General features: G+C 47.1%; 1 protein-coding gene across 7 annotated transcripts in view; it reads left to right on the plus strand.

Moving 5' to 3' along the window:
- Positions 1–23,948, plus strand: part of FLNB (filamin B) — a 147,280-nt gene that overhangs the window by 103,812 nt on the left and 19,520 nt on the right. For 2 of the 7 annotated variants that reach the window (XM_043587760.1, XM_043587754.1), the window contains exons 25-39: positions 3,658–3,825; positions 5,130–5,222; positions 6,014–6,137; positions 7,609–7,765; positions 8,814–9,003; positions 10,699–10,946; positions 13,359–13,430; positions 14,146–14,248; positions 14,837–14,977; positions 18,391–18,519; positions 19,576–19,749; positions 20,909–21,067; positions 21,354–21,557; positions 22,772–22,924; positions 23,031–23,153. In XM_043587760.1, the coding sequence (XP_043443695.1) occupies positions 3,658–3,825; positions 5,130–5,222; positions 6,014–6,137; positions 7,609–7,765; positions 8,814–9,003; positions 10,699–10,946; positions 13,359–13,430; positions 14,146–14,248; positions 14,837–14,977; positions 18,391–18,519; positions 19,576–19,749; positions 20,909–21,067; positions 21,354–21,557; positions 22,772–22,924; positions 23,031–23,153 (2,238 nt within the window). The remainder of the gene's footprint in view (positions 1–3,657; positions 3,826–5,129; positions 5,223–6,013; positions 6,138–7,608; positions 7,766–8,813; positions 9,004–10,698; positions 10,947–13,358; positions 13,431–14,145; positions 14,249–14,836; positions 14,978–18,390; positions 18,520–19,575; positions 19,750–20,908; positions 21,068–21,353; positions 21,558–22,771; positions 22,925–23,030; positions 23,154–23,948) is intronic. The other 5 variants (XM_043587755.1, XM_043587756.1, XM_043587757.1 and 2 more) reach the window with 5 other exon arrangements.

Genomic DNA, 23,948 nt, shown 5'->3' on the forward strand with positions numbered 1-23,948 from the left:
TACCCAAAGAACAATTGATTTTGCGTGAAAGCAGGTTTTGTTTTGCTTATTTCTGAGTGGAGAAAGAGTCTGATATTTGCAGTGACTGCAAAGGGAGAATTTTCTTTATGGCTGCATCTCCAAGAATATCCCAACTGCCAGGAGGACCAGTAACATGGCAGAACACATTGACTTGGCATTTTGACTGCAAATGGTTGCTCACATGTTGGAGGACCTAATTTAAGTGAAAGCTGATTTTTTTTTTTTTTAGAACGTTGAAACTCTCCATTTTATTCTATGGTTGGTTCTTGCGCACCTTAGGCGTGTTTTCTTACTTTCTGTTTTTCATTGACAGTCCTGGTAGCCAAAAGAGACACACAGACTCAAATTTTTATTTATTAATTTCTTTTCTATTTAATGATGTAGTATATGCACTGGCTATAAAACAGGGTTTGTTGGGTGCCTGGCTGGCTCAGGAGGTGGTGTATGCAGCTCTTGATCTCAGGGTTGTGAGGTTGAGTCCCATGTTGGGTTGATGAGATTACATAAAAAATTGGGAGTGGGATAATTCTTTGTTGTGGGGAGGCTGTCCTGTGCATTGTAGGGTATTGAGTAGCATTCCACCCCACTTCGTTTTGTGGCAACCAAAAATGTCTCTAGATATTGCCAAGTATCCATTTGGGGACAAAATCATCCCTAGTTGACAACCACTGCTATACATGATTGAAACAATGAGGAAATATATGACTTAAGTGGCAAAGGGCCCTCCACCTTTCATGCTCCAGGGGAGGGATTTTCATAGGTTCTGCTTCTGCTTATTTAATGAAACAGTTGCCACTCAATACAGATCTAGATGGGTAGGTGACTGTGGTATGGAGTGGACACAGGTAAGGACTCTGGGGGCTGCCTCTGAGTCACCCTATGCCTTGGCTTAAATACGTTGAGAAAGAGGTCAGAACCCTACCCCAAGACTCCTGGGGCAGGAAGAGCCTTGGGTTGGTCAGTATTATTCTTGCCCTAAAAGTCATAAGCCAGGGTGAGACTGAAGGGGAAGGACCAGGCTGAGGAGCTTACTTTTGGGTTTCTGACTTGACTCCCAGGGAAGTGGAGTGTGCATTGACCAAACAGTTTCCTGAATCTGTACGTTTCCCCCCTTTATTACATGCAAACGTGTGCACACGTTCAAACTCACTCTTCCTCTCACGTTGATCTGAAAGCATTGACATTCAGCTCAAATTAATGCTCCTCAGATGTTCATTTAAGCCTTAATTTTATGAAGGCTTAGATTTTCTTTGAAGGCTTAAGTCTCTTTAAGTTTAAGAAACTTAAATTGGTAAGTTTCTCCTCAAACTTGGCTTTGCAGCTGATCATAGCTTTCTAAATCCCTATAAGCACTAGTCAAGACGCATTCAGTCATGGACAAGACAGTCAAAGCTCTTGAGCTCCGGGAACTTCCTGGCTGGTGTTTATGCGACTTCTCCTGATAACTGCTACAAAGAAAGAACAGGGCTCAGTGACAGAATGCAGAGCCTTTGGTATCTTTTGGAGCTCTGCAGCTCTGCAGTTGGGGGGATGGTAGAGGAGAGTACAGAGAACAGATGGAAGGCTGTTCTCAGGAGAGATGATGTGGTAGGTATCCACATCATCACCCAGGCAGGGAGCAGTGGAGAAGACAATCTCCTGGTCGTGGAGATAACAACACCGTTCTGACTTTATTGGGAAGGTCTGGTGGATGCCATCAGCTTTGGAGTTCCCCTTGCAGAAGAGGGGTGCAGGCTTGGGCCCCTGTGGCTGATGCATGAGCATGAAGCAGACGGCCATCTTTGAGAATTGCAATAAAGAGAGACCCACTTGGAATTTTCTTACCAGAGGTAGATGGTACGTCGTCATGTTTCAGACTCTCTGTTGCCTCTCAGAGCTGAATACCAGCTTTTCCCAGATCCCAGGCCCTTCCCAGGCAGAGTTATTTAGGAAAGTGTTGGTTTGTTGTCTTAGTGTTGGGCTGCTTAGCTAAGGTAACTCATGTGGTGTTGAGCTGTGAAACATACCTGCTAGCTTCTGATTTGCTCTCATGGGAATTCTGATTGGTTAAACATAGTCCAGTGTTTCCTGGCCTGGTACAGACCTGTAGTGGAGTTATTAGTTTACCCGCTGTGGCCTATTAGTTTCCTCTGGTGGGCCAGCTGTGGTCGGTTGGTGGTGGTTCTTAGATCAACTGGATCAACTGGGATAAGGGCATCAGGAAGAAGAGCTGTTGTGATTGGGTTTTGATGTCTGCCTGGGGCACAGCATGGGGGGCAGGTAATGCTTGGTATCTGCCACCTCATACCTCGGGTCTAAAGTCATTTTGTTAGTTCTTGTCTACTCTCATGCAGAGTTCAGACACCTTCCAGTGGGGGCTCTGACTTGGAGATCAGCCTCAGGGTAGTCGATGGCCATCACCTGCTGACACTGAAATTCTCAGCCGTTTCTCTGTAAACTGAAGCTCCCTTTTGTTTCCCTAAACCCAAACATGGAGGGTGATGTTTGTCTTTGCCAGGGTCAGCCATTTATTTCAGCTAGCTGAAAACTTTGATGCCGTCAAAACCCAGCTATTGGTAAAAAGCCAAGGTCTCTGTTCTTTGTGTGATCTTGTAATGTACCACCCCTAATTCTACAACAGATAAATTTGGGGGGGGATGCAAAGCAGAGACACCTGAGTTTGTGTGGCAGTTAGAAGTCATTAATTTTGCCAGCCTTCTTGGGGAACACAAGGACTTCTGCACACAGCAAGAGATGCATATCACTGCCCCTCGATGATGGACTTGGAAGCCAGAGGGGGGTATGATTCCAGAGCCATTGGGGCTCCCGTTTCTGGCTCAGCTCTGAGGAGGTCTTCCTCTGTCCCCGTTGGTGGGGGAATCCCATGAGGGTCCCTGGTCCAGCCCTGGCTTCTCTGTTCAGTGCTCGTCTTGCAAATCCTGATCACACAGCATTTTCTGTTAACTTGGTCTTTAAAACCAATACCTTCAAAGAGTCAGAGGACCACAGCTGACAGGGAGAAAGCAAGGGTTCACCCAATGACCAGGGAACCAAGCAGGCTACGTTGCTGGGGGAGGATTCCAGGAAGCCCTCGGGAGCTGTTTGGGGAGAGAATATTGAATGTGGGCCAAAAGGCCTCCCTGCCTCTATAGCCCTTTCCACTTCTTTCTTCCACCACTCAGCTGTCTTCCTTCATTTTCTTCAATAGCCTGTCTTTCCCCTCACCTAGTCCTCTGCATATGCCCATCACAGCTTAAAACCCCTCTCCATCTGCTTCCCTGGGTGCTATCTGTTCACTCTCATGTCTCAGCTTCAGTGTCACTGGAAAGCTTCCCCTGGCCTCCTGAAGACTGGACTCATTGCCTTCTAAGTGCCCCACCAGGGCTTGTCCATGCCCTTAACATGTTATGTGACAGTACAGTGTCTTGTGTGCCTTGCCCTTCTACATTGTGGGTTCCTCAAGGGCCATTAGCCACGCTGGGCCCAGCACCTGGCACAGTGTCTAGATGGAGTGGATGCACATGGGTGCACATACAGCAAGGTGGGGGGCACTGGCTGAGGTCCAAACCACCAAGGGCCCATGCGGAGCAGCAGTGTGATTCTGGGTGCACACAAGGCAAGGCTCCTGTGCTCAGAATCCTGTGACTTGTTTTCCAGGCAGTCCCTTCAGAGTTCCAGTGAAAGATGTCGTGGATCCTAGCAAGGTCAAGATTGCTGGCCCCGGACTGGGCTCCGGTGTCCGAGCTCGCATCTTGCAGTCTTTCACAGTGGACAGCAGCAAAGCCGGCCTGGCCCCACTGGAAGTGAGGGTCCTGGGCCCACGAGGTGAATATGCATCCTGCCCCCCTGCTGACATTCACCTGCCCCAGATGGGGGCAGCTGTGAGCCATAGCAGGCACTTTACTTTTGAGTTTGGTCATGAACTTAAAATTAAATTTCTTAAATTGTTTTATTGCTCCATACTCTAAACAGGAGAAGCTCCTGCTTAATAAGCAGGCAGACCTCTTCTTTCTCTAGTGGTCTTTCCCCTATTTAATAATATGGCTCTGAGTGTCTTTTTAAATTAAAAAAAATTTTTTTTTTGATGCTTTTTATTTATTTTTTTTGAGAGAGAGAGAGACAGACCATGAGCCCCAGGGGAGGGGCAGAGAGAGAGGGAGACACAGAATCAGAAGCAGGCTCCAGGCTCTGAGCTGTCAGCACAGAGCCCAATGTGAGGCTCAAACCCACAAACCGTGAGATCATGACCTGAGCCAAAGTCGGACACTTAACTGACTGAGCCACCCATGAGCCCCTCTAAATGTCTTTTTAAATTTTTATTTTTCTTAAGTAGTGAGATGAAGCAAGTAGTCTTTGGGCTCTCCCATATAATACTGTTAAAACTGCTTGATTACACATTTCAGCATTTGTGAGGTGACTGGGGTTGGTCTGGAATTTGGGTGGGCAATGGGGTTGGAGGTGATAATTTTCTTCGAGGTGTCTTTGTGCCCATGTGGAACACACTCCAAATTTCTGGAAATGACAGCTACTCCTCCCATGCGACACATGGCTTTGTCATTGTCCCAACTTCCTGGAGGGAGAGGGTCTCTTGGGAAATGGCCTTTGTTGCCAGTTTGGCCTGCCCTGTTGGCAGCCTAGAACGCTGGGGTTCAGTAAGGCTAGCAGGCCATTTTGGGACAAAGCCCTGAAGTGCATTGAAGTTTACCTTATTTGGTAGACAATCACATTTCCTCTTCTAGCATTTAAAGTGTGCCATTCTCTGCTTAATTTCTTAAATTATCTGGATTTTTCCCCAGTGATGTGTTCTTGGCTTCACAGAAATGGCAATTGGGGGCTTCCTTCTTTGAAGAGGAACTTTCTCCTTAATGGGGTTCAGCAGGAGGTTATGCCCTTTGAAGCTCAGGGCAGACGTGGTTTGAGGGAAATGAGGTCATGGGGCTGGAATCTGATTCTAATAGTTACTGAGCTTGTATGACCTGTGTGTGTGTGTGTGTGTGTGTGTGTGAGAGAGAGAGAGAGAGAGAGAGAGAGAGAGAGAGAGAGAGAGAGAGAGGGGGGTGCTTTACTTAGATATCTACCTCTATTATATTATTATGGAGGATTCTGAAGTAACAGCCTTTTAATTTTAGTTGATGAGGTGGATTCCCAGTCATGGCGCAGCCCCTTGAAAGCCATTTCAGAGTTCTTTAAAGGTGACCCGAAGGGTGACTTTACGGAGACAGGTTTGCATTTTCCTATTGCCTGCTGCTCTAATTTATGTGACCTGAATGCCTCTTGCTGGCTTCATCCTTCAAATTGCCTTGCTCCTGCCTCCTCTGCTTTGCTTACTGAGTAGACCATGCTTTGCTTAACCTACTCTGCCGTTAACCCATCCTTGATGCTCACGTTCAGAACTGGGATCTGGAATCTACCAACCCAATGCATGCCTTGATTATGTTTTAACATAGTCTCTAACCATCCCCTGTAGGCATCACTTTGAAGGTCCCCTCACCCCATGAGATTGACACCCTCACCTGTCCTGCACCTATGCCCATCCTGCCGGCGCCATACTGGTCTTTGATCAAAGGTGGCCATAAGTCTTGACTGGCCAGCCCAATGGTTAATTTTTTCTGTTCAGAATTGTGGACTCTTTGGCCCTTCCTCAGCTACACAGTAAAATTGCCACATCCCAAGCATGCCTAACCAGCTTGAAAGGGTAGAGCATGTCTGCAACATGCATCTTTGCACAAGCACGGGCAGTCTCCTTAATTATACTCAAGGGCTGACTGAGTGTACTTTAGCCAACAGAAAGCTAAAGGTGTCTCTTGGGGTCATTTCTGCAACCATGAATTGGGGATCCTGTCTCCTGTGATTTCTCAGGCCTCTGATTATGGCCTGCCTGCCTTAATGTTACTCATCAGTGGAAACCAATGTGATTGGTTTGGGGATGAATGTGATTCTGTTGCAAACTCAGCCCAGGGTGGAGTGAAGGAGAGTCCAAGCAGTTCCTCAGACTTCTCATTTCTGTTCTCAGGCCTGGTGGAGCCGGTGAACATAGTGGACAATGGGGATGGCACACACACAGTGACCTACACCCCATCCCAGGAGGGGCCTTACATGGTCTCGGTTAAATACGCTGATGAAGAGATCCCTCGTAGGTAAGCTCCTGACACTTACAGAAGGGGGTCCAAACCAGCCTGAAGCCTACTCCTCTGCAGGATTGACCAGCACTGCCTTGGTGATCCACTCATCCATTCATTTATCCATCTGTCCATCCACCTATCCACCCAACCCACTGGTCTATCTACCCATCTACCCATCCATCCACCCAACCATCCATCCATCCACTCAACCGTCCATCCACCCATCCATCCATCCATCCATCCATCCATCCATCCATCCACGCACCCACTCACCCACCCAGCCATCTATCCACCCATCCATCCACCCATCAGATCAGCAGGTATCACCAAGAACCTGCATGCTCTGCACAAGTATATCAATACACTAGCCTTGATATTTGTGTCTGCTCCTTTCTTAGCATCCTGTTTCCTCCTACTTTGTTCTTTTCAGCCATCTTTAATTTAAAGACAAGCTAAAATTAAGGAGTTGGGAATCTTTGAAGAAACAAGGAATAAATTTATTCATCAAAGTCTTCTTTCTGGTGGCCTTGCAAGTAGTTTTCTGATTAGGACAAAGATTTTTACTTTTTGACTTCTTTACTTTTTTTTTTACTTTTTTACTTCTTTTGAGTATTTGGTTGGCAATAGCATTCCCAGAGGGTGTTGGATAGAAACCTATTCCTTAGTCATATTAATATGAAATGTTTCCTGCATTCTTCCACTCTCCAAACAGCCTCTGAAGGTTTCTTTTTCTACTCCTTAAGATGAAAAAATTTTAGAGGTGCCTGGGTGGCTCAGTCGGTTAAGCGTCCAACTTCGGCTCAGGTCACGATCTCACGGTCCGTGAGTTCGAGCCCCACGTCGGGCTCTGGGCTGATGGCTCAGAGCCTGGAGCCTGCTTCCGATTCTGTGTCTCCCTCTCTCTCTGCCCCTCCCCCGTTCATGCTCTGTCTCTCTCTGTCTCAAAAATAAATAAATGTTAAAAAAAAAATTTTTTTAAAAAGATGAAAAAATTTTGCCCATACCCCTAATATACATATAGCTCTAGGTATATAGAAATATATAATTTATATATTATATTTATGTATTACTTTGTTAATAGGTAATTCACCATCTAAAGCATTCTAAAAATAGAAAAGAAGATGATAGAATATTAATTTTATTATTCTAATTATTTGTTCCAGTATTGTCTCTTAATTCCAATATTCCCTTCCCATTTTGGTAACCATTTTCTTAGCATAACAACAGTGAGTTAACCTTGTCTCCCAAATCAACTTGGGGATTAGTGTGTATCGCGTGAAATGCACTCAGGGAAAGCCAGTCTGTCATATGATGGTTACATGGTTGTAAATTTCTGCTGGGTTTAAGGTACTTAAGTCACCCGCTATCTTATCTGCTATAGAAATCCCTCATTTCAAGCCCAGTCTCTGTGTAAGGGAGATAAAGATGTAGCAGGGGTTGATGGTATCCACACTGACTGGGGATACGTGTGTGTGTGTCTTTCAAGTCCCTTTAAGGTCAAGGTCCTTCCCACATATGATGCCAGCAAAGTGACTGCCAGTGGCCCTGGCCTCAGTTCCTATGGTGTGCCTGCCAGTCTGCCTGTGGAGTTTGCAATCGATGCCAGAGATGCCGGGGAAGGCCTGCTTGCTGTTCAGATAACGGTAACTTTGAGTTATCTTCTAGGGTCCAACTTTATTAATAAAGACCTGATTTCCCGGCCAGGGATAAGAATAAGGTTTTAATAACCAATTTCTGGCCTGATGCCAGTGTTTGACAGTTTTGTTTTTTTTTTCCGACCAGAGAGTCAGTAATTGTGCCAGAGAACAAACATGCTTTCCTGAGTGAGAGGTCTGAAGGGGTAGCTCCAAATACCACTTGTGGATGAATCTCATGTATTTTGATCTCTATTATATCTGTTCCTCTGTTTTTCTTTTAAAATGTTTTCAATTACTCATCAGATTAGTTAGGACTAAGCTTTGCTGCGTATCACAATATACCCGGCAAACAAGAGTGGCGGCTTAAACACATGGGATTATTCCCTCTGTTTAAACAAGCCGGGAGGCAAGCCACCTGGGTGCTATATGGCTCCCCAGAGAAGCAGGCTCCATCTCTCTGCTCCTGTGTCCTGACTGTGGCTTCTGCTGGAGGCCTCCTCGTGGACCACGGGCCCTCTGATGCACATGGCAGGCTGGAAGGAGGAAGAGGAGCAGCAGGGGAAAAGGGGACTTTCGAGTCAATGAGCCACTTCAAGCAGCCCTGTGTACTTCCACTTCTCTCGCATTTATTGGAACTTTGTCACAAGTCACATGGCCATACCTGGTAGCAGAGGATGCTAGGAGGTGGGAGCAGTGCACCCAGCCAAGAATTGGGCACCTTTTACTAAAGAGAAAAGGGAGAGAGTGGATGTGGTGGTGCAAGTGCAGGAGCCCTCTTGTCTCCCTGTATTTCAGTGGATCCGGAGCTCAATCACTACTTGTTCACTTGACCGAAAAATTCCTAAACGTTGACCATGTCCATATGGTGTTAAAGAGATCTGTGACTCTTTCTTCTCCCTAGCCCCACCCCCCAAAAAGATTGTATTAAGCCAGTAATTCTGTCTCTTCCTGAAGAGGGGTGCAAATCAATGAGCAGAATGTGTTTCAGTTTCCCATGAATGGTTTCTACATCTTGATGACAACATCTTAAATAGCATTTCTCTGTGATTCCCAGGACCAAGAGGGAAAACCCAAAAGAGCCACTGTCCACGACAATAAAGATGGCACGTATGCCGTCACCTACATCCCTGACAAGACCGGACGCTATATGATTGGGGTCACCTATGGGGGGGATGACATCCCATTGTCTCCCTACCGCATCCGGGCCACACAGACAGGAGATGCCAGCAAGTGTCTGGCCACAGGTGAGTGCAGGTCAAGGTCAGGAGTGTGGGCTTTGGAGTCAGAAAGCCAAGGGCTAGCCCGTCTCTACCACTTAATAGCTACGTGATTAGGGCAGGTTGCTCAACCACCCTGAGCTTCAGTCAGACTCAGATAGAAGATCTTTCTGAGAACATTTGAATTCAAGAAACTCTTCTCAGGATCAGAGATAGTTTTGCAGGGTTATTGCAAAGATCAGATGAGGTCAGGCATGAACAATGCTTAGCACGGTGCCAGGCGCATGGAAGCTATTATTATGTTACTTTTGAAGTGGGCGCTTTGGTTGAGAGATAGTGGCTCCCATGAAAAGCTGCACATGTGTGCCTCCCTTTCATGAGTCGATGGTTTAATTATTTAAGATTTATTCAAGAGCATTTCAGGTCAGCGTTAGAGAAACGCGTTCAAGGATCTAGGTTTTTTCCTTAGCACTGGAGACTGTGCCTGTATCTCTCAGAATGTCTCCAGGAATACATTTGAGCATCATACTTCCTTCAGTTTCTAAGACATGAAGACCGTCATGGGCCCTTCCGTTTCTAAGAACAGCTCTTGCTACTCTGATGCTACTGCACCAGATTCCTCAACATGAATCCCCATCTCTGAGATGAAACAGATTTGCTTCTCTTTACATCACACATAGGTCCACTGTGGATGTGTTCTATTTCTCTCCTATCTTCTCTTGTTCTGAATGGGGAAAAACTTTTGGCTTTTAGAGCAAGTTGTAAACTCCTCAACTTGGCAATTTTGGGCTCAAAAATCGAGAAATTTTGAAACACTGGCCAGTCCAATTTGCCACCTCTTAGGTCTGTGCTGTGCCAGGTACGACTAGATTGCCTTTGCTAACCTGTGGGAGTGATGATACTGGGTGTGGACTTACTCCCTGCTTTCCAGGCCCTATTCCCTCCTTTGCTGGGGCGGAATCCTGAGCAGAATATTCTCAGCCTGGGGGCTCTCGGAGGCCACAGTTCTCTGTCTGTCATTCAAGGCCTTCCACAAATTGGCCCCAGGCTTCCTTCTACTACTCACTGTCTGAGCAACATGTTCTTAGCACTCCCTGTTGCTTCTACACACTTGGAGGGTTTTTTAAATTGTTTTGCCAGTGTGCTTTTAGTTCACTCTTCTACACTTCCTGATATGTGGATCCTGTATGAAGGGGTGCCACAAGTCAGACAGATAGAGACTAGTCATGGTTTGGGGACAGAGGTTCTATGTCTCCCCTAGCCAAGAGTACCTGTCCTTCAGAATTCAGCCATTCCCCTTATCTCAAAAAGCCCTTTGTCAATGCGGCAACCCTGGGATATACATTCTTAGGACTTTATTTATAGAGATGTACTACAGGACTCTTCTCTGAAGAACAATTGATAATTTTTTCTGTACTTAGCTCCTCCTCCGCGTTTCCACAATACATTGAGCTGTCATTCCTGGTGCCTGGCCTACATCTGCCTGCCTGTTAGGTTAGGAACATCTTGAGAGCAGGGACCGTGTTTGGATCACTTTGGTGTGTACCTTGCCCTTAAGAAAATGCCCAATATATATTTGTTTAGGGAAGTTGACCGTCATCCCCATACCCTTGAATGCTTGAACCTTGAATCACCCACATGAATGTGAGATTTGTTCTCGGGCCTCCAGGGCCCTTGTCTACAGCTAGAGCTTCCATTTTCTTCCCCTGAACTTTTCTACAGGTCCTGGAATCGCCTCCACTGTGAAAACTGGCGAGGAAGTGGGCTTTGTGGTTGATGCCAAGACCGCTGGGAAGGGGAAAGTGACCTGCACGGTTCTGACCCCAGACGGCACCGAGGCTGAGGCCGATGTCATCGAGAACGAGGATGGCACCTACGACATCTTCTACACGGCCGCCAAGCCAGGCACCTATGTGATCTATGTGCGCTTTGGCGGCGTTGATATTCCCAACAGCCCCTTCACTGTCATGGTAAGGAAAATTCCTTCCCTAGAGCACTCTGCTAGGATAGAAATAGTAACAGCTGCCATTTGTTAAATCCTGGCTAGAACATCCCCTTCCAGTTTTTTTTCTTCAAAAAATTTTTCTTAAGCAGTCATGACCTTATAGAGTCCTAGAATAATCTCTAGAAATCCAGAGACCCTTGGCTCTAAGAGTTTCTAAGGAACCTTATTGGCCACCAAAGTATCTGTCATGCTAAGGGTCTTAAGCAATATCCTGGCCTAAGCCCAGCTCAGAAAGATACACTTTGACAAAAAATGTTTGTAAGTAAAACATCACATTTTTTATTCTGCTTATTCTCCTCCTTCCTCCTCCCTCATCTCCATGGCCTTGAGGAGAGAGGTTCCTGATGCCGTTATGTCTGCAGACTTGACTTGTATCCCAGGACACAAAGTACCTCCAGTTTTGTTTTGGAAAGATTCAGATTTTGCATAGGTGCGGGAAATAGCATGTCTTTTGAATAGTAACACCTGGTGCAAAGGGAAACCATTATGTGGGCCTCTGGGCCAGAGAATGGTGAGGTTCTTTAATTTTCAGCGAGTGACTTTTGGACCTTCCTCTGATTATGAAGGTTCTTCAGCCAAGAAAAGATTAGAAATCTCATTTGACCTTCAGAAAACCAAGCATTGTTGGCCCTTTTGCAGGTGAGGTATAGGAACAAGGCTCAGGCTCAAGTTCACTGAGCCCAGAGTGCCTGCTGTGGACAGCCACCAGGTGCTATGGGTCTCCCCTTACACAGTGTCCTTTGGTGCCACGGGCAACAGCGGTGCTCAACCACAAAGTTCTTATAAGGCCTCTGTGACTTGGCCCCACACAGCCTGTGAAGCCCCTTCTCACGATTTCACTTTATGTAGTGATAGAGAAGAGACTACATTCCAAAGAGAAGGCCACGCCTCCCATCCAAACAGTCTGTAATCTATTGTAGCCCTTTTTCCCCCTTTCCATAGATATTTGTTTATCTGTAAACATTCTGCCAAGAATCTGGAGGCTCCTTTTTGTCTCAAGGATGTAAGCCCTTGTCAACTTTGAGCCTGTTCATTTGGGAGTGTTTTTCTCCTTCAATAGAAAAGGGTGAAAAGAAATGCAGCTAGAGAGTTTATATCCTTATTTCCAGAGAAGGGCCCCAGTTACAGTTTTAAGAATCCGTTTTAGCCTGTAGCGGGTTTTATCTGGTGAATTAGAATATATAGGCATCATGGAAGAGTGGTCCCCGGGCCTTGCTGGTGCAATGAGCTAGGCAGAAAAGGGCAGTCACCCACAGTACCTGGTTTGGGTCTTTATTCTCCTGTTCCAAGCTTTCTCCAGCCTTACCTAGATAGACTTTCTTTGTATGTGGATTCCCTGCCTCTCTCTACAGACTTGTGGCCAAAAGGACATGAACACACAGTACTGCCTTCACAGCTCATGTATCAGGGAGGCCCAGCAGGCTGGTTCAGTTAAATACATCATGAAGCCAGCTTATCTGCTCATCACTGTTGAGAATGGATTGAAGGCCATAGCGTGGCCATTGAAAGATCGTCCTCCTGGCCAATTTGCCCCTGCATGGCCCCACGGTATAAGAGAGCCCTAGAAGATGGGGAGAGGGCTGTTTCAAAAATTGAAGCGTTTTTAAATGAAGTCCCCTTTCCGCAGATGCCAAAATACAAAGGAGTAAATGCAGGCATGTGGGCCTTCCTCCAGGGGGTGGCCTTCCAGTTCGTTGTTGACTGTGGTAAAAGATGATCCCTCCCTTATCAGGTCGATTGGAACATGAAGTCTGTGGTTTGAAGCAAAAATGAGCTTATTAAGACCATGGACCCTTACCAAATAACAGGAGACCACTTTTCCAGTTTCATGCCACAGAAGTGACTAGTGTTCATTTTTCCCATTTGCACAACACACACATCAACTTCATGCGTGGGGTCACATCACACACATTGCTTTGTAACTTGCTTCCGTCCCTCAGGGTGTCATACGTACCCTTCCACATTAATTCATCAGACTTGGTAGCTTCTTCAGGTGTACAGGTTTACATAATTTACTTACCTGACTCCCTGCCAGTTGGACGTTTTAGGTTAGGTCATGTTCTCATGACCATCAACAGCTGTGGTAAAACACCTTGCATACATCACTTACCTGTGGACTTGCCTGCTAGCATGTCGATAGGCCTGCTTCATAGAGGTGGGATCGTGGGTTCAAAGGGCATGTGGATTTGACCTTTGAAGAAAGGATCCCACTCGCTCTCCACAAGGGGAGAAAGAATGTAGGCTCCCACTGGAGGGAGTGGCTCCCTGCTGTGCAAGACGGAGCAGATGGGGAGGAAGCCAGCCTCAGGTTGTAGCATCTAAGTAGCAATGTCCCTTCAATGTGATTCCCAACTAATCTCCATTTGCCACTGACCAGGCCACAGATGGGGAAGTCGAGGCCGTGGAGGAGGCACCGGTAAATGCATGTTCCCCCGGATTCAGGCCCTGGGTACACTTTTTTTTTTTCTCCTTTTTGCGTTTCTGTGTTTACTCAGCCTTCATTTCAGAAAAGCTGCAGCCTGCTTCTGGGGATTGCTTCAGCCCTCTGGGTGTCCTGGTCATTGGTTTGTGCCCCACTGATCAGTCCGTCACAATGATCCCCGCTTCCTCTGTAATGAGACCCACCCGTGTCATCGTATGCGCTCCACGAATCTCCAGCCGTCATGTCTGTGATCACGCTCGGTGTAGCCTGTCTCCGCGGTTCAGAGAAAGATGGGCCCTCCTCAAGCCCTCCTGCTGACTCTCAGCCGCCATTAGCACATTTGGTTTCTGTTCAGGGGGAAAGCCACCCGCTGCTACTTTCTGCCACTTAAAACACACCTTCTTTTCCAGGCCACAAGCAACTAAACCTTTCCAGGTGGAGCCTCTTGGGACTCAGACATTGCTGTCTCTTACTTTTCCACTGTCCCGTGAGCACTGCTGGGAATTTTACAAGCAAACTGCCTAGTGATTTTTAGCAATTGGTCAGCATGACTTCTCCAGTCCTTCAGGTCCTGCTCTGGCCCTGGGGGCAGCTAGACTAAGCCCGTCCTGTACGGGCAACCACGTCCCCACACCCCGGCTGCACTAGCTTGCAAAATTCCCAGTTGCTCTCTGCCCTCTGCTGTTTCATTGGCCCACACGGTTGTCCACTTTACCCAGTGACCACTGCTTCCTGTTTTTAGGTAACCGAAGAGGCCTATGTCCCAGTGAGTGACATGAACGGCCTGGGCTTTAAGCCTTTCGACTTGGTCATTCCATTTGCGGTCAGAAAAGGAGAAATCACCGGTAAGCACTGTCGTGAAAGCCGCTTGTTCTCACTGGCTTGCACTAGCTTTCCAGAAGGGTTCCTGGGAGGTGGTTCCACCTGTCCCCGACACCTGGGGTCCTGAACCTAGCACCCTTGTTTCTTGCTGTGGGGGATCAGTCCGTGAGCCCCTGAGATTATGACTGTCGGGTTCCTGTCCCTCCTTTTTTCCTGCCTTCTCTTATTCTTGCACCTTTCCAGATATGACATTGACACTGAAGCCTATTGTACAAGAGTTTCTTTCTCTTCTAGCCTCCTTTTAATGCCTCATTCTCTTTGAGTTGATACTCTGCTAATTCTCCTGGCCTGTGGTCTTTTCTAGTCTTGTGTGGGCTTCTCATTTGTCAGAACAAAAGTACAAAACTCTTTACTTGAGTTGCCTGCTGCATTTGTAGAAGAAAAAGGGAACAAAATAAAGGCAAACGTGTCTGTTTTCCCATTGTGGATCTTGGATGCTTCAGGCAGCAGTGAGTGCTCTTGCCTCTGAAGGCCACCTGGGCCTTTGTGCTCAGCTTCTCCGGGGGAAGCCCCTGGTGGGCTCATGGCTCTCTCTTCCTGTGCTCTAACAGGAGAGGTCCACATGCCTTCTGGGAAGACGGCCACGCCTGAGATTGTGGACAACAAGGACGGCACAGTCACCGTCAGATACGCCCCCACTGAAGTCGGGCTGCATGAGATGCACATCAAATACATGGGCAGCCACATCCCTGGTGAGTCAGGCTTGGCACCTTGGCCAGCACTCCCTACAGGACAACAAGACTTGGGCCTGAATGTCTGGGAGGTTTGCAGAGACGTTCAGTTGGCTGCTGTGTGGGAAACAGTTCTCGGTGGCAGAATCGGGAAGGCAGTGTCGGTGTCCCTGTGAAACCAAACAGCCCTGTGACCCCAGCAGATCCAGCCACTCTCCAGAAGGGACAATGCAGCTAAGCATCCTGGGTCACAGTTCAGGCCCTTAGCTTCATGATTGTCTTTGTCACTATGCCGAGTGTAGCCACAGGGTGAGCTGGGAGAAAAATGTGAGGCGCACGAAGGGACTTTCCAGCCTGGCCTACAGAGCCCTATGGAGTGTGGGGTTTGGGGGCGGGAGAGAGAACAAGCTGCTTTATGTTCACAGTGCCCTTGACAAGGAAATTCAGCTCAGATTTTGTGTCCATCAACCAGCACAGTGTTATTCTTGTTTGTTTTTTTTTTTTAATTGTTCAAATGGTTCTCTGTTTTTAAATTTAATATTTTGAGTAGGCAACATCTCCACATGGTTTAAAAAATGATGTGGGGAAAAGTTTCCTTCCCACCTGTATCGCCACCTGACCTCTCCTTGAACCTGACTACTGTTAATTTTTTATGTTGGATATCAGAACATTTTTAAGACTCTATAAACAAATGGGAAATACAGATTCTTTTCAAAAAAATTTTTTTTAACATCTATTTATTTTTGAGAGACAGAGAGTGTAAGTGGGGGAGGGGCAGAGAGAGAAGGAGACGCAGAATCCAAAGCAGGCTCCAGGCTCTGAGCAAGCTGTCAGCACAGAGCCTGACACGGGGCTCGAACCCCCGAACCACGAGATCATGACAGCTAAAGTTGGATGCTCAACCAACTAAGCCACCCAGGTGCCCCTAAATTTTTGTTAGTGTTATTTATTTATCTTGAGAAAGAGAGAGCACAAGTGGGGGAGGGAAAGAGAGATTGAATCCCAAGCAGGCTCTGCACAGTCAGCACAGAGCCTGGTGGGGGGCCTGAACTCAGGACCCATGAGATCATGACCTGAGCCAAAATCAAGAGTCGGACGTTTAACTGACTGAGCCACCCAGATGCCCCAGGAAATATAGATTCTTAAGCCCTTTCCCACTTATGCATAAATAGTAGCATACACTACACATGGCTCTGACCTTGCCCTTTCCAGTCTAACTGTCTATCCAGGAGAGTTTTGCGTGTCCTAATGATAGAGCATGTCTCACCGTTTGGATAAACCGTGATAGATTTCACCCTTCCCCCCATTGGAGAACATTCAGGTTCTTCTCTCCCTTTTGCTGTCGCTAGTCAGGCTGCAATGAATGGCCTTTATTCCATCATTTCACTCTCATGAAGGTATATCTGTGAGAATTAGTTCCCAGGGTAGGAATTGCTGGGCACAGGTATAGACATCTATCATTTTGATCGATCTTGCCAAATTGCCCTTCAGTGGGGCTCCCCCAATTCAGACACCCACCAGCAATGTAGACCAGCACCTGCTTTTCCACCAGTTTGCCAGTGGAATAATAGGCTGTCAGATTTTTGGATCTTGGCCACACTGACAGTTCAAAAACCAGTATCTTTGTGTTGCTTTATTTGTATTTCCCTTGTGAATGAGAGTGAGCAACTTTCTGTATGTTTAAGGACTATTTATATTTTTCTGTGAACTGAGCACTTATTTCCTTGGCCAGGTTTTTCCATTTGGCCATTGGCCAATATTCTGTATTGGCTTTGTCATAACAGTTTCTGAGAGCAAATTAAATATTGGAGAGATTAGCCCTTTGTGATAGAAGTTAACAAATATTTTTCCCAGCTTGATATGTTTGTTGTGGTTCATGCATACATGTGTGCATAATGTTCATTTAAAGTGAAAACATATTATCTACTTTTATCTAAATATTCTAAAGATGCAGATGTAGAGAAAGTAAAAAAATGTCTTCTCCCATTCCCTTCTACTTCCACTGCTGGGGTGTGTATCTTTCCAGATGTTTCTCTCTGTACCTACCTACATGCATACATAAATTTGTTCTTCCAAGGAAATGAGATAATGGCATTAATATTATATAGCAACTTGCCTTTTTCTCTTTTTTATTTTTATTTTTAGAGAGTATGAGAGAGCATGAGCAGGGGATAGAGGCAGAGGCGGGGTTGGGGGAGAAAGAGAGAGAGAGAGAGAGAGAGAGAGAAAATCTGAAGCAGGGACTCAGCACAAGCCCTACACAAGATTTGATCCCATGACCCTGGGTTCATGACCTAAGCTGAAATCAAGAGTCGGATACTTAACCAACTGAACCACCCAGGTGCCCTTCCTTTTCCTCTTTATAATGAGACACATTATAGATAATCTCTCAAGTATAATATACACAGATCTCCCTCATTGTTTGTTTTTTTTAATGTTTATTTTTGTGAGAGAGAGAGAGCCCGCTCATGCACACACATCCATGGGGGAGGGGCAGAGAGAAGGAGAGAGAGAATCCTAAGCAGGCTCTGTGTTGTCAGCACAGAGCCCAACATGGGACTCAATCCCATGACCCTGGGATCATGACCTGATCTGAAATCAAGAGTTGGACACTTAACTGACTAAGCCACCCAGGCGCCCCCATTCCTCATTGTTTTTAATGAACTGCACAAGTAGACCAATGTTTATTTAACTGACCCCCTATTGTTGGGACACTGCAGCCTTTCCCTAATTTGGATCTGGGCACTGTGGAAATGAAGTCCTTGTACAGGACTGGGAGCAGGGTAGGGAGAAAGATTTCTAGGGATACATTCCTAGGGGCCTCATGGGGCCTTATATTTTGAAAGCATGGTAAATGGCCTTCCCAAAAGACCTTTCCAGTTGTGTTCCCTCTAGTAGTGGGTCATTTTTCCACATGGCCAGATGTTTCCTCCTTATTGGTTAAGTTGAGCTGCACTGCCCTGCTTGGGCCCCCCTCTAGACTGGAGCAACCTTGGGATTGTTTTTCTTGTGCAGTGATTGAAAGAACGGCAGCAAGTAGACCTGTTGGGTGTCCTAGCATGGTGAACTCTACTGGAGTCTCCTTTTTTTTTTTTTTTTTAATGTTTATTTATCTTTGAGAGAGCGAGAATGAGGGAGGGGCAGAGAGAGAGAGGGAGACAGAATTTGAAGCAGGCTCCAGGCTCCGAGCTGTCAGCACAGAGCACGACACAGGACTCAAACTCACGAACTATGAGATCATGACCTGAGCCAAAGTCGGACGCTTAACCAACTGAGCCACCCAGGTGCCCCTGGAGTTTCCTTTCAATTTCTGCCTCTGTGTAGGAGATACCAGCCTTGCTTGCTATTAGGTGAATGTTAAGACACTGGTTGTCCAAGGTATGTATTTGTCCCTCCATGAGTCCCCCTCAATTTTGTGTTCTTTGCAAACCCAGAGAGCCCACTCCAGTTCTACGTGAACTACCCGAACAGTGGGAGTGTTTCTGCATACGGTCCAGGCCTAGTGTATGGAGTGGCCAACAAAACTGCCACCTTCACCATCGTCACCGAGGATGCAGGAGAAGGTACTGTGTGGTTATGTGGTTTTATGCTTCTGGCCATCCATTTGGAGAGTTAGGTGGACACATTTCCAGGGTAGCTTTTGTTTGTTTGTTTGTTTGTTTGTTTGTTTTCAGGAGGAGAGAGAGAGAGAGCATTAAGGAGCAGGGGAGGGGCAGAGAGGAGGTGGAGAGAGAATCCCAAGCAGGCTCCTTGCTGTTAGTGTGGAGCCCACCACGGGGCTCAACCTCACAAACTGTGAAATCATGACCTGAGCCAAAATCAAGAGTCGGACGCTTAACCAACTGAGCCACCCAGGCACCCCGTTTTTCATAAATGTCTTATGTACAGCTGCTCTGTCTTACCCAAAACAGAACTTCTGAAGTCCTCTGTGTTCTGATCGAAATCAGATTGATTATATGAACTGTTTTATGTGACTTGCCTGAAATTTAAGCATGTTTTGGGAAAATGATGGTTTTGCATTTGTTCTATCTTGCACATGTACAAATATCAAGCGGACTGACTACATGTGTTACCGCCCATTCCAGATAAAGCTCTATGCCTATGACCATTGTCATCGTGGAAACTTCTAAATTTGTGATTCTTTTTTTTTTTTTTTTAAGATTTTATATTTAAGTAATCTCAACACCTGATGCAGGGCTCAAACTCACACCCCTTAGATCAAGAGTCACACACTGCACCTACTGAGCCAGCCAGGCGCCCACCCAGGGATTTTCAGGATGGCATCCAGTGCCCAACCAACAGGGCTGTGTGTGTGTGACTCTCCCACATGCATGATTGGTGTGTAGGATGCTATTCCTTTCACGTCCCAAGTATCCTTAAGAATAGAGAGAACTTCGGGGTCATTTGTAGTGAAGAAATCAGATGGTGGAGTGTCTTTCCAGTGGACAATTTTATCATGTGAACTGCTTTGTTCTGATGTGCCCCTGGCCTGTGGCTCCTGTGGCGTGTGTCAGTCTGTTGTTCCTCACATGGGGACTGCCCTGGATGAGGTGTGATCCCTGTTGAAACAAGGAATCTTTGTCTCCCTAAAGGTTCTCCTTCCTTCCTCCCATCCACAGGGGGCCTAGACTTGGCTATCGAGGGACCTTCAAAGGCCGAAATCAGCTGCATTGACAACAAAGATGGGACATGCACAGTGACCTACCTGCCCACCCTGCCAGGTGACTATAGCATCCTGGTCAAGTACAATGACAAGCACATCCCTGGCAGCCCCTTCACGGCCAAGATCACAGGTAAGGTCACCTGGCTTGCCGGGGGGCTTCCTGGAGGTACGGTGAAGTATAGCTGCCCTAACAGTCTCTCTCCCCATCAGACCAGCAACAGGAGGCTAGGCCTCTACATGGAGGTTTCACACAGACTCCTTAGGAAGGAATTGGGGTGTAAAGTCACCGTTGGGTTGGCCTAATTCCTCCCTTACCCGGTAATCCAAGGAAAACCAAGCAGTGCCATTCGGAGGGCACTTTTTTTGTGCCAGTCTGACTGCAGCCTGCAAATAGCAGGCCCTCAGATAGAGGCATTCAGATACCTATTACATGGCTACATGGACCCAAAGATGCCCTTCAGCATCACTACTAGATAGATTTTCTCTCCATTTTACAGATGGAAAAACTGACGCTTGGAGAAACAGTGGCTTAGCCAAATTCGGACATGGGTATTCTGGGATTCAGATACACGTTATCTGATTCAAAGCCCACACTCCTAATGTCTGTTGTACTGGCTGTGTTCATATCACGCTATCAGTGGGTTAAAAAGGAGATATGAGGGGGCACCTGGGTGGCTCAGTCAGTTAAGCTTCCGACTTCGGCGCAGGTCATGATCTCACGGTTTGTGGGTTCGAGCCCTGCGTTGGGCTCTGGGGTGACAGCTCGGAGCCTGGAGCTCCCTGTGTCTCCCTCTCTCTCTGCCCTTCCCCTGCTCTCTCTCTCTCTCTCTGTCTCTCTCTCAAAAATAAATATAACAAACATTAAAAAAAATACTTTAAAAAACATTTAAAAAGGAGATAGGAAAAATGAGGTTCTTATCCCCAAGTTGTTTAGACCTGTCTATTAAGCAGTCAGCAGTCTTGTGTAGAAGATGATGAGTGCTTACCTGAGGAATGCCCGAGACAATGGCAGACAGGTGACAGGTGCCTCCCACTGGCAAAGACTCCTTTAAAAAGTGGTCTGAGAAGACTCAAATTTCCAGTGCCTGCCGGTTCCCTTTAACCAGACATAATTAGCAATCATTCATTGTTGGTTAGGTCTGCTTATTGTTCAAGACAGGTCTTTTCAATTAACTTTGGGTAATTAATTCTCACCTGATCATCTGTAAATGGCATGTGGAATGAGGGCTCCAGAGAGCTGGGGAGACCCACATGTAACAAGAGCCGCATTTGGGGGGGCTGTTTCCCAGATGACAGCAGACGGTGCTCTCAGGTAAAGCTGGGCTCTGCCGCCGACTTCCTGCTTGACATCAGCGAGACCGACCTCAGCACCCTGACGGCCAGCATTAAGGCCCCATCTGGCCGTGACGAGCCCTGTCTCCTGAAGAGGCTGCCCAACAACCACATCGGTGAGCCCAGGCCACCTTCCTGGCTGGAGCTGGGTGGGAGATGGGCATTCCCCAGTCCGGTCCTGGGCAACTGGTAGCACATTAGACTATGAGGTGATAAACCTTCTGGGTCACACGTGATAACAGTCTGAGTGTGATTCTGCATGGCGATGTCGACCACGCTCTTGGATGCTGGCGAGTCAGGAGGGAAGTCCTGCTTCCCTTCTTGTGAGTGTGTCTCCCTCTCCCCTCCTCTCCTTCATCCTCTTCTCCCACCTTACAAACCCAAAGCTTTGCTCTGGTACAGGCATCTCCTTCATCCCCCGGGAGGTGGGTGAACACCTGGTCAGCATCAAGAAGAACGGCAGCCACGTGGCCAACAGCCCCGTGTCCATCATGGTGGTCCAGTCTGAGATCGGTGATGCACGCAGAGCCAAAGTCTATGGCCGTGGCCTGTCAGAGGGCCGGACTTTCGAAATGTCTGAATTCATCGTGGACACAAGGGATGCGGGTATGTGGGGATGCTCCCAGGAAAAGGCCCAGAGCTCACAGGAATGATCTTTTTGCTTCTTTTCGTTTTTCCATCCTACCATCTTCCTTTTCTTTCTTAGCATCTAACTGTATGTAGGTCCTTATATGTGCATTATCATTTAAGTCCCATGCATTTTCTAGATGAAGAAACAGGCTTCTAAGAGTTAACAGCCCATCTGCTTCTGGCATTTGAATCCAGAGTCAAAACAGTTCACAGATCTCTGTCATTATGTGTACTCCCGCCATTCTCTGCAGCTTTTCCAGGGTCTCCTCGACTCAGCCCAAGCAAAGGAGGTTGGTCCAGCTGGCCAAGATTGTGTCAGCTGAGGGATGCTTTCGTGGAAATATGGAATCTCTTCCTGTTCCCTCTTTAAAATGGTTTGAATTTGGTTGGCCCTCTCCAAACTATGCCACATGACAGTATCTTCATTTTCTGCCTTCTTGAGTGATGGTCACATTGGTGACTTCTAGACAAAGTCACAGTCCCACGGAAGAGGCTAGAGACTTTCTGGTCCTGGTGAGTTGATGCTCCTTGTTGTTTCTTCAGGTTGTTAACCTTCAGATCTGCTGTCTTAATGGTTCCCTGGCTGGACATCTGAGGCACCTTGGGAGCAGTTTAAAAATTCAAATGGTCAGGCCTACAGCCGGTGATTAATACATGCCGTTCTTGGAGGCGTGTGGCCAGAGTGGCTTTCCCAGTGGCTTCTGTGGGACAGGTGCTCTGTGGGATATTAATAGATACCCTTGAGAGGCTGCAGGTGGCTGAGCCAGTTGAGCGTCAGACGCTTAGTTTCAGCTCAGGTCATGATCCCAGGGTCATGGGCTCGAGCCCCCATGTCAGGCTCTGGACATGGAGCCTGTTTAAGTTCTCTCTCTCTTGCTTCCTCTCTCCTTGCTACCCACCCCTCTCCCTTGCTTGCTCACTCTCTCTCTCTAAAAAAAATTTAAAAATTAAATGGATATCATTGAGAAAAGAGTTCTATGGTCAAAGCCACGCTCAGCAGGGTTTTTCACTACAGGATTTCTCAGAGCTTTTAACCTGCTCCTCTGTCTGGGGCTGCCTACGTTACTGTCTTTCTGACATCTGGAAATAGCGGTTCGCATTTCCAGAGCCTGATGTCCTTGCTGCATGCATGGAGCCCCCCTACCCCCAGTGAGTTGCAGTCCCATCAGCTCTGGGCCACGGTGTTGCAGGTTATGGTGGCATATCCTTGGCTGTGGAAGGCCCCAGCAAAGTGGACATCCAGACAGAGGACCTGGAAGATGGCACATGCAAGGTCTCCTACTTCCCCACTGTGCCTGGGGTTTACATCGTCTCCACCAAGTTTGCTGATGAGCACGTGCCTGGTGAGTCTGGTCCCCTCTGCCCTCCCCGTCCGACACCTAGGTTTTCTATAAATGCTGTGCCTCAGCCTATCTGGGCTGCTCACAAGGGTCTTCTTGGTTCTTGCAGGGAGCCCGTTTACCGTGAAGATCAGCGGAGAGGGAAGAGTCAAGGAGAGCATCACCCGTACCAGTCGGGCCCCGTCTGTCGCCACTGTCGGAAGCATCTGTGACCTGAACCTGAAAATCCCAGGTGAGTATGAGTTGTTTAGGGGTCAGGGCGGTAGGCGCCACTAGAAACCACGTCCGGGTGTGACCTAGAACGTACTAAGTCCTCTATGGGTGACTGCTTTTAAGTAAGTAAGTATTGTATTTATTTATATTTTTAATACTGTTTTGACAGAGCCCCACCTGAGAAAAAAAATCTGCTTACCTGCCACCTTTTTGCTCTTCTGAATGAAAATAGCTTTACTGTGTCACATGGGGGGAAGATAAATAAGCTTTTAGATTTGAATTTACTCTCTGTCGAATAGAGTCAGGTCAGTGAGAGAATTGACCCTGCTGATGCCAATATTTGGAAGTATTTCAGAAGTGTCAGGCCTTATGGCATCCTCCCAAAGTTAGTTCTTCCCTTCCATCCCTAAAATGAGAGTGGAGACTGGGTGGGTGGGCCACATTCAGCCCTTTGGCCGTGAACTGTGTAAACAGACACTTCAGTCTGTCTGAATGTGGCCTGGGGTTCCTTCTATAAAGAGACGTCACTGTGAGTGCAGATTCTGAGGGTCCTCTGCCCAGAGGCTGGCACACACTATATTGTTGGACAGATCCTGTGGCACGGAATATCTATAGAGTCTTCATGAAGACTCATGAAGCTCATGGTGTGATCTGGAGAGGGGGCCATTTCTCCTACACTGCATTTCCCCTTTTTCCGAACTTGTCCCATGTCTACTTACCTTGCCTTCTGAGCAGTCATTGGCGGGTGGCAGGTTCTTCCTGGGCAGAGGCACAGTCGTCACATGAGAATATGGGGAAAGCCTCATTGCTGCAG

Source organism: Prionailurus bengalensis, chromosome A2 (assembly GCF_016509475.1).
Source record: "Prionailurus bengalensis isolate Pbe53 chromosome A2, Fcat_Pben_1.1_paternal_pri, whole genome shotgun sequence".
Taxonomy (NCBI): Eukaryota; Metazoa; Chordata; class Mammalia; order Carnivora; family Felidae; genus Prionailurus; species Prionailurus bengalensis.